General features: G+C 72.4%; 4 protein-coding genes across 4 annotated transcripts; 2 read left to right on the forward strand and 2 right to left on the reverse strand.

Annotated features, from left to right (window-relative positions):
- Positions 1–793: 793 nt before the first annotated feature.
- On the reverse strand, positions 794–2,226 carry GPHA2 (glycoprotein hormone subunit alpha 2). The gene is made up of 3 exons (XM_054808376.1): positions 2,005–2,226; positions 1,345–1,511; positions 794–1,032 (listed from the first exon to the last, which is right to left on the reverse strand). Exons 1-3 carry the CDS (start codon positions 2,093–2,095, stop codon positions 934–936), a joined length of 357 nt encoding a protein of 118 aa, XP_054664351.1. The 5' UTR covers positions 2,096–2,226; the 3' UTR covers positions 794–933.
- A 36-nt stretch (positions 2,227–2,262) lies between these two features.
- Positions 2,263–5,856, forward strand: ARL2 (ADP ribosylation factor like GTPase 2). The gene is made up of 5 exons (XM_054808375.1): positions 2,263–2,398; positions 2,646–2,756; positions 3,849–4,011; positions 4,785–4,865; positions 5,588–5,856. The coding sequence occupies exons 1-5, from the start codon at positions 2,334–2,336 to the stop codon at positions 5,720–5,722; spliced, it is 555 nt and encodes a 184-aa protein (XP_054664350.1). The 5' UTR covers positions 2,263–2,333; the 3' UTR covers positions 5,723–5,856.
- Positions 5,857–6,537: 681 nt separating this feature from the next.
- On the reverse strand, positions 6,538–11,044 carry LOC129198746 (translation initiation factor IF-2-like). Its single transcript, XM_054808334.1, has 6 exons — positions 9,109–11,044; positions 8,981–9,018; positions 8,315–8,365; positions 7,511–7,577; positions 6,995–7,102; positions 6,538–6,665 (listed from the first exon to the last, which is right to left on the reverse strand). The coding sequence occupies exons 1-6, from the start codon at positions 9,682–9,684 to the stop codon at positions 6,573–6,575; spliced, it is 933 nt and encodes a 310-aa protein (XP_054664309.1). The 5' UTR covers positions 9,685–11,044; the 3' UTR covers positions 6,538–6,572.
- A 1,207-nt stretch (positions 11,045–12,251) lies between these two features.
- Positions 12,252–14,608, forward strand: BAD (BCL2 associated agonist of cell death). The gene is made up of 4 exons (XM_054808353.1): positions 12,252–12,381; positions 12,616–12,733; positions 13,501–13,652; positions 14,361–14,608. The coding sequence occupies exons 2-4, from the start codon at positions 12,634–12,636 to the stop codon at positions 14,484–14,486; spliced, it is 378 nt and encodes a 125-aa protein (XP_054664328.1). The 5' UTR covers positions 12,252–12,381; positions 12,616–12,633; the 3' UTR covers positions 14,487–14,608.
- Positions 14,609–14,790: the final 182 nt, after the last annotated feature.

Below are 14,790 nucleotides of genomic sequence, written 5' to 3' on the forward strand. Positions count from 1 at the left end.
CGCCCCTCTACTTCCGGTCACGCCTCTCTGCTTCCGGTCCCGTTCCGCGACACTCCATTGGCCATCGGACAAAACGAGAGAGCGGATTGGTAGGGTTACCCGCCCCGCCCCTTCTGCAGTACGCATGCGCTCCGCCCATGGAGAGAGCGCAGGCGCATTAGGAGGGGGCCGCGTCGCTCGTAGCGCATGCGCAGGGTGCGTTCTGGAGGAGGGCGGGGCCCTGGTCCCCCGACGTTACCCTGACGACGGAAGCTTCCGGGCGGAAGTGATGGAGGCGGAAGTGCCGCGGGGGCCGGAAGTAGCTGCGGAGGCGGCTGGTGTGGGACAGGGCCCCCCCCCCCCCCCCGTGTGTGGGCCTCTGCCCCCACCCCTGGGACCCCCCCCCACCCGCGGGACCCCCACCCCTGGGTGTCCCCCCCATACCCCTGGGACCCCCTCACACCCCTAAGGGCCCCCCCCACCTCTGCCCCCCCCAAGCGTCCCCCCCTAAACTCCCGGGACCCCCACCCCCCACCCCTGGAACCCCCGTCTCTGGGTCCCCCCCACCCTTCGGAGGTTCCCCCCACCCTCCTGGGACACCCCCCCCCCCATCCCTGGGTGCCCCCCCATACCCCTGGGTCCCCCTCACACCCCCCCAGGGACCCCCCCCAAACTCCTGGGAGCCCCCTCGCACCCCTAAGCACCCCCCTTTGGGTGTGTGCCCCCCCCCCCCTCGGGGACCCCCCAAAGTTCTCTGTGTGTCCCTGGGACCCCCCCAAACTCCCAACACTGCTCATCGTTCCACAATGCAGCTGCATTTAATGGCAGGGAGGGGGACACGGGGGACACCCCGACATTTGGGGGGGACACACACGCATCCAGATGTGCCGGGGGGGTGACACACCCCCTCCCCCAACATCTGGGGGGTCCCCGCCGTGGCGGGGTGGGGGGGGGTCAGTAGCGGGAGAGGCGGCACATGTCGCAGCGGCAGGCGCGGGCCGAGACCGTGGGGAGGCGGCGGGGGCCCCCGGGGCAATGGAGGGTCACCCAGACCTGGGGGCGGGGCCAGGGGCGGGGCTAGGGCGGGGCCCTCCTCTGGCCACGCCCCTCCCCTCCCCTCCCTTGCACGCTCGCCCTCGTGAGGCCCCGTCGCACGCCTTGGTGCTGGGGGGTGGGGGGGCTTTGACACGCCCCCCTCAGCATGCCACGCCCCCCTCAGCATGCCACGCCCCCTCATGGCATGCCACGCCCCCTCTCAGCATGCCACGCCCCCTTCTCTGCACGCCACGCCCCTTCCTCCCCTCCCCCCTCCCCCCCCAGCCCCCCCAAACCCCCCAGCCCCCCCCCCAGCCCCCCCCAGCCCACCTTGTGCGCGCGGGCGATGGTGCAGCACTGGGCCAGGGAGGTGCGGGGGTGGCGGCTGGCGGCCATGATGGCGTGGGGGGAGGGGAAGGCGCCGGACTCGCAGTGCCCCACGCAGGCGGCTGCCCCTCCCCCCCGGCACCCCCCGGCGCCCGAACCCACCTGCACCCCTGGGGGCACCGACACCCACTGGTGTGGGGGGGGTGGCACCCAAAATCCTGGGTCTCTTTTGGGGGGGGGGGGGGCACCCAGAGGAGAGGGTCCCTTGGGGGGGGCACCCAGATACTTGGGTCCCTGGGGGGGGGGGGGCACCCAAAACCCTGGGTCCCTTGGAGGAGGGGGGGGGCTCCCAGATACCTGGGCCCTAGGGAGGGGGGGGCACCCAGAACAGGGGTCCCTATGGCGGGGGGGGCACCCAGAGGAGGGGTCCCTGGGGGGGGCACCCAGAACAGGGGTCCCTATGGCAGGGGGGGCACCCAGACCCCTGGGTCCCTGGGGGGGGCACCCAGAACAGGGGTCCCTATGGCAGGGGGGGCACCCAGACCCCTGGGTCCCTGGGGGGGGCACCCAGAACAGGGGTCCCTATGGCGGGGGGGGCACCCAGAAGAGGGGTCCCTGGGGGGGGGGGGGGTTTCGGGGGGGAGGGGTCCCCCCGGTTCTTACACTGGAGGCGGCAGGCGGGGGCGGGGCGGTCGGGCAGGGCCGGGGGCGGCAGCAGCAGCAGCAGCAGCAGGAGAAGGCGGAGGGCAGCCATGGCGGGGGGGGGACACACGGCGGGGGACACACGGGGACCGGACACCGGGACCCGCCCCCGGGACACCCCCCCCCTCCCGCCGTGGGTCCTCCCGCCCTGCAGGGGGCGCTGAGCTCCTATCGGCGCACACCCGGAAATGGGAAGTACGAGAAGGGACGGCGCCGGCAGCGGGAGCCAATGGGGAGACGGGGGCGGGGCCTGGGGCGGGGGCGGGGCCGAGCGGCGGCGCGCGGCGGCCATGGGGCTCCTGACGATCCTGAAGAAGATGCGGGAGAAGGAGCGCGAGCTGCGGCTGCTCGTGCTGTAGGCGGGGCCTGGAGGGGGGCGGGGCCTGGAGGGGGCGAGGGGCGAGGGGCGGGGCCGTGGTGAGGGGCGGGGTTAAGGCAGGGGGCGGGGCTTACGGCTGAGGGCCGTTAGGGGCGGGGCGATGGGGTGGGGGCGTGGTCAACCGGCAGGGGGGTGGGGCTGGGCGTGAAGGGGCGGGGCCAGTGAGGGTGGGGCTGGTGGGTGTGGCAGGGGGCGTGGCCACAGAGCCCCGCCTCTTCACCAGGGGCCTGGACAACGCGGGGAAGACGACGCTGCTGAAGAGGTTCAACGGGGAGGACGTGGCCACCATCTCCCCCACCCTCGGCTTCAACATCAAGACCCTGGAGCACCGCGGGTGAGCGGGGGCGGGGGGGGTGTGTGGCCACGGCTGCGGAGACGGTGGTGGTCGTGGTGGTGGCCATGTTGGCCATGGGCGTGGTCATGGTGGTGGTCGTGGTGGTGGTCGTGGTGGTGGCCACATTGGTCATGGTGGTGGTCATGGTGGTGGCCATGTTGGCCATGAGCATGGTCATGGTGATGGCCACGTTGGCCATGGGTGTGGTCATGGTGGTGGTCATGGTGATGGCCACGTTGGCCATGGTGGTGGTCATGGTGGTGGCCATGTTGGCCATGGGCGTGGTCATGGTGATGGCCACGTTGGCCGTGGGTGTGGTCATGGTGGTGGTCATGGTGATGGCCACGTTTGCCACGGTGGTGGCCATGTTGGCCATGGGCATGGTCATGGTAATGGCCACGTTGGCCGTGGGTGTGGTCATGGTGGTGGTCATGGTGATGGCCACGTTGGCCATGGTGGTGGCCATGGTGGTGGCCATGTTGGCCATGGGCATGGTCACGGTGATGGCCACGTTGGCCATGGGTGTGGTCATGGTGGTGGTCATGGTGATGGCCACGTTTGCCATGGTGGTGGTCATGGTGGTGGCCATGTTGGCCATGGGCGTGGTCACGGTGGTGGCCATGTTGGCCATGGTGATGGTCATGGTGGTGGTCATGGTGATGGCCACGTTGGCCATGGTGGTGGTCATGGTGGTGGTCATGGTGGTGGCCACACTGTCTGTGGAGCCAGCAGTGGTCATGGTGGTGGCCATGTTGGCCATGGAGACGGTGGTGGCCATGGCAGTGACCATGTTGGCCAGGGTGGTGGCCACTTTGGCTGTGGAGGCAATGGCGGTCATGAGGGTGGCCACGTTGACCATGGTTACGGTCATGGTGACAGTCATCGTGGTGGCCATGCTGGCGATGGTGGTGGTCGTTGTGGTGGCCGCATTGGTTGTGGAGACGGTGGCGGTCATGGTGGTGGCCACGGTGATGGTCGTGGCGATGGCCACATTGGCCGTGGCAGTAGAGGTGGCGGTGGCCGCATTGGCCGGTGATGGTGGCGGTGGTCGTGGCGGGGGCGGCGTTGGCCATGGCGGTGGTGGCCCCGCAGGTTCAAGCTGAACGTGTGGGACGTGGGCGGGCAGAGCTCCCTCCGCTCCTACTGGCGCAACTACTTCGAGAGCACCGACGGCCTCGTCTGGGTGGTCGACAGCGGCGACCGGCAGCGGCTCCAGCTCTGCGCCCGCGAGCTGCGCGGGCTCCTGCGCGAGGAGGTGACGGGGCCGCGGGGGGGGACGGGGGGGGACACACGGGGGGGACACAGGGGGGTCATGGGGATGGGGGGGTCACAGGGGATGGGGGGGACATGGGGATGGGGGGGACATGGGGACGGGGGGGGACATGGGGATGGGGGGGTCACAGGGGATGGGGGGGACATGGGGATGGGGGGGTCACAGGGGACGGGGAGGTCACGGGGGATGGGGGGGACAGGGGGGGTCCTGGGGGACATGGGGATGGGGGGGTCACGGGGGATCGGGGGAACATGGGGATGGGGGGGTCACGGGGGATGGGGGGGTCACGGGGGACATGGGGGGGACAGGGGGGGTCCTGGGGGACATGGGGATGGGGGGGTCACGGGGGATCGGGGGGTCACGGGGGACATGGGGGGGACAGGGGGGGTCCTGGGGGACATGGGGATGGGGGGGTCCCGGGGGATGTGGGGATGGGGGGGGGTCACAGGGGATGTGGGGGGGGGGTGTGGGGGGGACGTGGGGGGTCATGGGGGACATTGGGATGGGGGGGTCCCAGGGAACGTGGGGGGGACAGGGGGGTCAAGGGGGACATGGGGGTCCCAGGGGATGTGGGGATGGGGGGGTCACAGGGGTCACAGGGGACGTGGGGGTCCTGGGGGACGTGGGCATAGGGGGGTCACAGGGGAGTGGGTGTTCACGGGGGACGTGGGGGGGGTCCCTGGGGACGTGGGGACACTGGAGAGCGATGGAGCCATTGGGGGGGGGGTGACGCTGCTGCTGCCCCCCGTCCCCAGCGCCTGGCCGGGGCCACCCTCCTCGTCTTCGCCAACAAGCAGGACCTGCCCGGGGCCCTCCCGGCCAGCGCCATCCGTGAGGTGCGATGGGTCCCTGCACCCTTGGGTGCCCCCCCCAAAACCCTGGGTGCCCCCCTCTGACCCCTGGCTGCCACCCCCCCACCCCGGGGGGACCCCCACCCCCAAACCTCTAGGTGCCCCCCCCGGACCCCAGGGTGCCCCCCTGGATGCCCCCACCAGAGCCCTGGGTGCCTCTCTGGACCCCCCCTCAGACCCCTGGGTGTCCCCCCCACCCCTGGGTGCCCCCCCCCAAACCCCAGGGTGCCCCCCCCCACACCCCTTGGTGCCCCTGTGGACCTTCCCCCCACCCCTGGGTGCCCCCCCATGCCCCTTGGGTGCCCCCCCATACCCCTTGGGTGCCCCCCCCACCCCTGGGTGCCCTCTTGGTGCCCCTGTGGACCCTCCCTGGGACCCTGGGTGCCCCTCTGGACCCCTGGGTGCCCCCCCCCCCGACCCCTGGGTGCCCCCCCATACCCCTTGGGTGCCTCCCTGACCCCAGGGTGCCCCCCCCATGCCCCCTGGGTGCTCCCCCCCACCCCTGGGTGCCCCTATGGACCCTTGGGTGCCCCCCCCCGCCCCCTGGGTGCCGCCCCATACCCCTTGGGTGCCCCCCTGACCCCAGGGTGCCCCCCCATGCCCCCTGGGTGTTCCCCCCCACCCCTGGGTGCCCCTCTGGACCCCTGGGTGCCCCCCATGCCCCTTGGGTGCCCCCCCCCACCCCAGGGTGCCCCCGTCCCCCCCAGGCGCTGGAGCTGGACGCCATCCGGAGCCACCACTGGTGCATCCAGGGCTGCTCGGCTTTCACCGGCCAAAACCTGCTGGCCGGCATCGACTGGCTGCTGGATGACATCACCAACCGCCTCTGCCCCGCCGACTGACATCATCGCACCCCGCCACGCCCACCCCCACCCCCACCCCCCCCGGCATGGGGTTGGGGGGGGGAAAGGGGGGTTTGGGGGTGCTGGACCCCCCCCCACACACTTCGTGCCAATAAAGGTGGTGGTGGGCGACAGCACCGGCTGTGTTGGGGGGAAGGGGGGGGCACCCCAAAATGGGTCCGGGGAGCCCGGGAATGGCTTTTGGGGGGCGGGGGCTGCGGGGGGTTGGGGGGGGTGGGTGTCCCTGGGGTGGTTTTGGGGTCCCTTGGGTGGCTCTGGGGGGTCCCTGGGGCAGTTTTGGGTCCTTTGGGGCAGTTTTGGGGTCCCTTGGGTGGCTCTGGGGGGTCCCTGGGGCGGTTTTGGGGTCCTTTGGGGCAGTTTTGGGGTCCCTTGGGTGGCTCTGGGGGTCCCTGGGGCAGTTTTGGGGTCCTTTGGGGTGGTTTTGGGGTCCCTTGGGTGGCTCTGGGGGTCCTCGAGAACATTTTTGGGGTCCCCCGGGGCAGTTTTGGGGTCCCCGGGGCTGTTCCAGAGAGGGGGGGAGCCTCAAAAGGGGGCGGGGCCTGGGGGTGTGGCCATGCAAATCCCCAACACCCTGGAGGGGCGGGGCTTCGGCAAAGGGGCGGGGCTTCGGCAAAGGGGCGGGGCTTCGGCAAAGGGGCGGGGCTTTTTCTGTGGGCGTGGTTTTGGGGTGTCCTGATGGCGCCCCCCCCCCCCCCAGCTCGTTTCCAAGACAACGCAGGGACCCTCCCCCCTCCCCCCCGGGGACCCCCAGAAGGATTCGGCCACGGACAGGGATGGGGGTGGGGGTGGGGTGTCCCGGAGCTTTATTGGGGGAAGGGGGGGGGGGGGGTCAGGGCCTTGGGGGGTCCCTGAATGCTGGGGGGGGCAGCAGGGGCCCTTCCTCGTCCTCAGCCTCATCTTCAGCCCGGCCCGACGCAGCCGCCTGTGGGGACACGGGGCCCCCACGGTGTCACCCCCCCCCCATAGGGTCACCCCCCCATTGCCCCCCCCCCGGGCCCTTAACCCCCCCATAACGTCACCCCCCCCCCCAGCATCCCCCCCCCCTTAATCTCACCCCCCCATAGGGTGACACCCCCCCCCCATGGCCCCCCCCCAGGTGTGTCCCCCCATAGGGGTGTGTCCCCCAAAAGACACCCCCCCCCCCGCTCCATAGGGTCACCCCCCCCCCAGGTCCCCCCAATCAGTCACCCCCCATAAGATCCCCCCCCCATAGGGTCCCCCCCAATTTGACACCCCCCCACACACACTCACGGGGGTCCCCGGGGGGGGCGCAGTCCCGGGGGGGCCCCCCAGCACCCGCTGCAGCACCTCGGCCACGCGCTGGGTCAGCGCCGCCCGCTCCAGAGCCACGGCCTGCGCCTGCACCCCGACACGTGGGTCCCCCCAAACCCCAGGGATCCCCCCCAAACCCCGGGTCCCCCCCAAAACCCCAGGGACCCCCCCCAAAACCTCAGGGTCCCCCCCAAACCCCAGGGACCCCCCAAACCCCGGGTCCCCCCCAAACCCCTGGAGGTCCCCCCAAATTCCGGGACCCCCCCAAACCCCAGGGTCCCCCAAAACCCCTGGCCCCCCCCAAATCCCGGGGCCCCCAAACTCCTGGAGGGCCCCCCCCCAAACCCTGGGTCCCCCCCCAAATTCCTGAGTTCCCTGGAATTCCTGGTTTCCCCCCCAAACTCCTGGGGGTCCCCCAAACCCTGCCACCCCCCCAAACTCCTTGTTCCCCCCCCCTGCACCCTTGGGTGCCCCCCGCACCCCGGGGTCCCTCACCAGCCCCCGCAGTCGCTCCTCCAGGAGCTGGTTGAGCCGCTGGGAGTTGGCGTAGTCATCCTGGAGCCTGCGGAGACACCCAACTGGGGGCACTGGGAGCACTGGGGGGGGCACTGGGAGCACTGGGAGGGCACGTTGGAGGAACTGGGAGTGCTGGGAGCGCTGGGGGGGGGCACTGGGAGCACTGGGAGGGCATGTTGGGGGAACTGGGATGACTGGGGAAGGCATTTGGAGTACTGGGGGGGGCACTGGGAGCACTGGGAAGGCACGTTGGGGGAACTGGGAAAATTGGGGGGGGCACTGGGAGCACTGGGGGAGCACTGGGAGGGCATGTTGGGAGCACTGGGAGCGCTGGGGGGGGGCACTGGGAGCACTGGGACGGCACGCTGCGGGGGACTGGGAGCACTGGGAGCCCCGGGAGGGGGCACTGGGGGGGACTGGGAGCACTGGGAGCGCTGGGGGGGGGGCACTGGGGGGGACTGGGAGCACTGGGAGCCCCGGGAGGGGGCACTGGGGGGGACTGGGAGCACTGGGAGCGCTGGGGGGGGGCACTGGGGGGGGCACTGGGAGCACTGGGAGCCCCGGGAGGGGGCACTGGGGGGGACTGGGAGCACTGGGAGCGCTGAGGGGGGGTGCGGGGGGGGACTGGGAGCACTGGGGGGGGGCACTGGGAGCGCTGGGGGGGGGCTGGAGGACCCAGTAGTGGAAACAGCCGAGACCCCGCCCACAGGGGGCGTGGCCACAGCAATCCCCGCCCCCAAAGCCCCGCCCCGTGGGCGTGTCCCCCCAGGCCCCGCCCCTCACCTGTCCATCCTCTCCCGGAGGGCGTCGAGCTCCGCCCGCGCCGGGGGGGGGCTGGGGGGGGGGGAGCGGCCGTGGAGCCCCAAAACTGCCCGGGGACCCCCAGAACCTGCCCAGCCCCCCCGAAGTGCCCCTGAGCCCCCCAACTGCCTGGGGACCCCCAAAATCTGCCCAGCCCCCCCCCAAACTGCCCCTGACCCCCCCCCAACTGCCCCAGGGACCCCCAAAATCTGCCCAGCCCCCCCCCCCAACTGCCCCTGACCCCCCCCCCAAATGCCCCAGGGACCCCCAAAATCTGCCCAACCCCCCCCCCAACTGCCCCATATCCCCCCCAACTGCCTGGGGACCCCCAAAACCTGCTCGACCCCCCCCCCAGAACTGCCCCTGGCCCCCCCGAACTGCCTGGGGACCCCCAAAATCTGCCCAGTCCCCCCCCCAAACTGCCCCTGACCCCCCCAACTGCCCCAGGGACCCCCAAAACCTGCTCGACCCCCCCTCGAACTGCCCCAACCCCCCCAAACCGCCCTTGTCCCCCTCCAAACTTCCCCCAGAGCCCCCCCCAAAACTCCCCCCCCCCCCGAGCCCTCCAGAACTGCCCCTGCCCCCCCCAACCCTTCCCAGGGACCCCCCAAAACAGCCCCAGAGATCCCCCCACCCCCCCCGACTCACCCCCTCGGTCCCCCGGCGCCTCCAGCTGCTCCCGGCTCCTGGGGGGGGGGTGGGGTGGGGTGTATCAGGGGGGTCCGGGTGCACCCCCACCCCCCCAAAAGGGACCCAGGGGTCCGGGTGCCCCATACCTGCCCCCCATCTTCCTCTTCCTCCTCCTCTTCCTCCTCCATCGCCCCCCCGGAGGGTCCCTGCCCCCCCCCGGGCACACCACCCTGGGGGGGGAGGGACCCCGACGTCCTGGGGGACCCCGATACCCACGAAGCCTCCAACGTCCGGGGGGACCCCGATGTCCGGGGGGGCCACCCCAGGGCGCGGAGGTGAGCGGGGCTCAGCACCCGCCGGGTGAGCTCATCCAAGAACCGAGAGAAACGGGGACCCCCCCGGGGACCCCCCACCGCCTCCAGTGACCGCCAGCGCCGGGGGGGTCCCCCCCCGCCCCCCCCCAGCACCCCCAATCCCTCCTGGCTGCGGCTCTGTCCCCGCCGCAGCCCCCCCTTGTCCCCCGGGGTCCCCCCTGGGTCCCCCCGGCCCCGGCTCGGCCGCCGGTGCTGGGGGGGGCTGTAAGGGCGGGGGGCACCCTTGGGTGACGTGGGGGTGTCCCCGAAGGTCCCCACGATGTCCCCGAGCCCCCCAGCGACATCCCCAGGGAGGCAGAGGTGGCGCCTGGTTGGGGTGCGAGGGTGGGGGGCACCCTTGGGTGACATGGGGGTGTCCCCAAAGGTCCCTGCAACGTCCCCGAGGGGCTCCGGGGTCCCCACGATGTCCCCGAGCCCCTCAGAGACGTCCCCGGGGAGGCAGAGGTGGCGCCTGGTTGGGGTGTGAGGGTGGGGGGCACCCTTGGGTGCCCCCGCGATGTCCCCGAGCAGCTCCAGGGTGTCCCCGAACCCCTTGGGGACGTCCCCGGGGTGCAGCCGCTCGTGGCTGCGGCTCAGCCCCCGGCGCAAACGGGTGCCCGGGGATCTGGCGGGGTCCCCCAATGTCCCCAGGGGGTCCCCAAATGTCCCCAGGGGGTCCCCGAGGGGGTCGGGGATGTCCCCGAGGGTCCCCACGCTCTGCCCCAGCCCCTCGGGAACATCCCCGGGGTGACGGCTACGACTCGGCCCTTGTCGCCGGCGGGTGCTGCGGGGTTCGGGGACGGCCCTGGGGGGGACGGCGATGTCCCCGAAGGTCCCCGCGATGTCCCCGAGGGGGGGACGGGTGTCCCCAAACCCCTTGGGGACGTCCCCAGGGTGCAGCCACTCGTGGCTGCGGCTCAGCCCCGGGCGCAGGCGGGTGCCCGGGGGTCTGGCGGGGTCCCCGAGTGTCCCCAGGGGCTCCCCAAATGTCCCCAGGGGGTCCCCGAGTGTCCCTAAGGGGTCCCCCAATGTCCCCAAGGCCCCCCCCCGGGGAGAGCGGGGGGGACCCTCCCGGTGACCTTCCCCCCCCGCAGAGGAGGAGGAGGAGGAGGAGGGGGAGGAGGGGGAGGAAGAGGGAGCGCCCGGGGGGGGCCCCGGGGGGGTGAAGAAGCGCTCGAGCAGCTGCAGCTTCCCCGGGGGCACCGGCCCCCCCCGAGCCCCCCCCGGGACCCCCCCGGCCCGCGGCCCCCGGCGGGACGAGCGGTGCCGTAGGGGGGATCCCCGCGGGCCCCCCCCCCCCGCTCATCCCGGACCCCCCCCGGAGCTGGAGCTGGTCGGAGCCGGTTCCGGGCCCTGATCCGGTTCGGCTGGGATCCGGCTCCGGGTCTTGGGCTGGGTCCGGTGAGAGCTGGCTCCGGTCCGGGATCCGGTTCCGGTCCTTAGTCCGGCTCCGGGTCTTGATCCGGTTCTGGTCCCCGATCCGGTTCGGCTGCGATCCGGTTCCGGGTCTTACGCTGGCTCCAGTGCCCGGTTCGGTTCTGGGCCCCGATCCAGCTCCGCTCCGGAATCCGGTTCCGGGCTTTGCTCCGGCTCCGGTCCGATCCGGTTCTGGGCCCCGATCCGGTTCCGGGCTTTGCTCCGGCTCCGCTCCCGGCTCCGCTCCCGGTTCTGGCTCCGGTTTTTTATACCGGCCCCGCCAGCGGCATCAGCGGCCACGTGACCACCCCCCCCCCGGGGACAATGGGGACACGAGGGGACAATGGGGACACGGGGGGGGGACAATGGGGACACGGGGGGGGGACACGGGAGGACAATGGGGACACGGGGGGACACGGGGGGGGACACGGGGGGACAATGGGGACACGGGGACAGCCCGGGGCGCTGCCGCTGCAGGGGGGTGGGGGTGCTACTGGGGCCACCTGTACTGGTTACACTGGGGATGTTGTACTGGGTGTACTGGTTACACTGGTTACACTGGTTGTACTGGTGTCGGCTGTACTGGTTATACTGGTTGTAGTGGTCGTACCGGTGTCATCTGTACTGGTCGCACTGGTGCTGTCCGTAGTGGTTGTACTGGTGCCATCCATACTGGTTGTACTGGTTACACTGGTTGTACCGGTGCCATCTGTACTGATTGTACTGGTTATACTGGTTATATCGGTCACAGTGATGCTGTCCGTACTGTTTGTACTGGTTATACTGGTCGCACTGGTGCCATCTGTACTGGTTGTACTGGTTATACTGGTCACACTGGTGCCATCCATACTGGTTGTACTGGTTGTACTGGTCGCACTGGTGCCATCCGTACTGGTTGTACTGGTTGTACTGGTCATACTGGTCGCACTGGTGCCGTCCATGCAGTTGTCCCAGCCCCTCCCCCCGCCAGGCCAAGGGCGCCCGAGGTCGCTCCCAGTCGATACTGGGAGGGTCCCAGTGCGGCCCAGTCCGGCCCCGAGGCCGTTTCCATGAGGCACGCGGAGGGGGGGAGGGGCAGCCGGGCTGCACGGCGGGGGGGAGGGAGGGAACTCGTGACCTCTGACCTCTGCCCCCGTGACGACCCAGTGACCCCTGACCCCCCCGCCCCCTCAAATCCCCCTCCCCCACCCAGCACCCTATTGCTTTCCCTGGGGGGGAACCCCAAAATCCCGGGGGGGGTTGGGGGGGGCGGGGGGGATTTGGGGGGGGCTGGGGGGGTTTGGGGGGTTTTGGGGCTCCCCCCCCATCCGTAGCCGCTACGCAAAGTGCGCAGCTCCGCCCCCCCCCCCCCCGTTACGGCGCCGGGAATACGACCACCATAGAGAGGGCGCCGCCAACGACGGCTAGAGCGCCGCCGCCATCTTGGCTGAGGGCGGATGACGCCGCGCTGCGGTCCCGCCCAGGTGAGGGCGCGCGGGAAAGGGAGGGACGGAGGGAGGGGTGGAAGGCGGAGGGCGGGGCCACACCCACCGTGACCGGGGCGTGCTGACGTCACAGCGGGAAATCCCATCGGTGATTAGCCGACGGAGCTGTCAGTCACTCAGGTGACGGCGGACGGGTCCAGGAGCGGCGGCGGCGGCGGAGCCCGAGGTGGGGCCGGGCGGGGGGGTTCCCCGGTTTGGGGGGGGGGGCCGGGGGCCCGGTTGTGGGGTGCCGGGGGGGGGGGGGGTGGGCTGTGTGAGGCGGTTATGGGGTGCCCTGGTTTGGGGGGGGCGGTGTTATGGGGTGCTGGGGTTGGGGGAGGCCCCGCTCCCGGGGGGGGGGGGGGGGCTGGGGGGTGGGTTTTGGGGTGCGGCCCCCCCCGACCCGCCGTGCCCCCCCCAGCGCCGCCATGCCCTGAGGATGTTCAGCCTCGACGAGTTCCCGGAGGAGCCCGGCGCCTCCCCCACCGCCCCGTGGGGGGGCTCCCCCCCCCCCAGCCAGCCCGACACCCCCCCGGCCGGTGAGTGTCCCCCCCCGCCCCCCCTTATCGCTTTGGGGACCCCCCCATCGTTTTGGGGGGACCCCCCGGTGATTCCCCCCCCCCCTTATCGCTTTGCCCCCCCCCCCCGGTGACTCCCCCCTTATTGTTTTGGGGGGACCCCCCCGGTGATTCCCCCCCCCCCATCGCTTTGGGGGGACCCCCCGGTGATTCCCCCCCCCTTATCGCTTTGCCCCCCCCCGGTGACCCCCCCGTTACCGCTTTGGGGACCCCCCCGGTGATTCCCCCCCCCCATCGCTTTGGGGGGACCCCCCGGCGATTCCCCCCACCTTATCGCTTTGCCCCCCCCCCCCGCTGACTCCCCCCTTATCGTTTTGGGGGGACCCCCCCGGTGATTCCCCCCCCCCCATCGCTTTGGGGACCCCCCCGGTGATTCCCCCCTCCATCGCTTTGCCCCCCCCCCCGGTGACCCCCCCGTTACCGTTTTGGGGGACCCCCCCGGTGATTCCCCCCCCCTTATCGCTTTGCCCCCCCCCCCCCGGTGACTCCCCCCTTATTGTTTTGGGGGGACCCCCCCGGTGATTCCCCCCCCCCATCGCTTTGGGGGGACCCCCCCGGTGATTCCCCCCCCCTCCATCGCTTTGCCCCCCCCCGGTGACCCCCCCGGTGATTCCCCCCCCCTTATCCCTTTGCCCCCCCCCCGGTGACCCCCCCGTTACCGCTTTGGGGCCCCCCCGTGCTCGGGGCCGGGTGCGGGTCCCTGACCCCCCCCCGTGTCCCCCCCCCAGAGGCGCGGGGCCGGCTGGGCGCGGAGGCGGGGGGGGGCCCCGGGGATCCCGCCGGTTTTCGGGGCCGGTCCCGCTCCGCCCCCCCCGTGCTCTGGGCCGCCCGGCGCTACGGCCGGCAGCTGCGCAGGATGAGCGACGAGTTCCAGCTGCAGGTGGGGCGGGGGACACGGACACGGGGGGGACACACGGGAGGGGACGGGGACACGGGGGGGACACGGACACGGGGGGACACGGGGGGGACTGGGATACGGGAGGGTACACGGGAGGGGACGGGGACACGGGGGGACACGGACACGGGGGGGGCACCGGGGGGGACAGGGACACGGGGGGTACACGGGTGGGGGATGGGGACAGGGACACGGGGGGGACACGGACACGGGGGGGACACGGGGGCGACTGGGACACGGGGGGACACGGGGGGGGCACCGGGGGGGGACAGGGACACGGGGGGGTACACGGGTGGGGGATGGGGACAGAGACACGGGGGGGACGACACGGGGGGGGGGCAGGGACACGGGGGGACACGGACACGGGGGGAGCACCGGGGAGGGCAGGGACACGGGGGACACGGGGGTGGGGGGGGGACACGGACACGGGGGGGGGGCACGGGGGGGGAACACGGACACGGGGGGGACACGGGGGGGGCAGGGACATGGGGGGACACGGGGGGGGAGCAGGGACACGGGGGAACATGGACACGGGGGGGAGGATGGGGGGGTGCGGGGGGGGCACCGGGGATGACGGGGGGGTGCGGGGACAGGGGGACACGGGGGGGGACACACACGGGGGGCCCCACTGGGGACGTGGGGTGACACGAGGCGCCCCCCCCCCTCCACTGACCCCCCCCCCTCCCCCCCCAGGTGCTGCCGCGCCCCAAGAGTCTGGGGGGGGCCCCCCCGGGGCGGGGGGGCGGCTGGCGCGAGACCCTGCGGGCCTGGTGGGGGGCACGCCGGCCCCGCCCCGCCCCCCCGGCCCCCCCGCCGTGACACCCCCCCCCCAAAAAATCCGAGGGGGGGCCCCCCCAAAATCGGGGGGGGCCCCCCCCTCATTTGAGAGGGGAAAGGGGCCGGGGGGGGCAATAAAACTGGTGATTTTTTTAAACAGCGTCTGGGGGGTTCGGCTGTAAAATGGGGGGGGGCGCCCCGAAAATGAAGGGGGGGCCCCCCAAAAAGGGAGAGGGGCCCCTTCAAAGTCAAGGGGGGGGGCCACCCCACGCTATTTTGGGGTACAGACATTCCTGCACGTGTTGTGGTGCCCCCCCCCCCAATTCAGGCCCAGCAGCACCCAGAG

This window comes from Grus americana, chromosome 35 (genome assembly GCF_028858705.1).
Source record: "Grus americana isolate bGruAme1 chromosome 35, bGruAme1.mat, whole genome shotgun sequence".
Lineage (NCBI taxonomy): Eukaryota > Metazoa > Chordata > Aves > Gruiformes > Gruidae > Grus > Grus americana.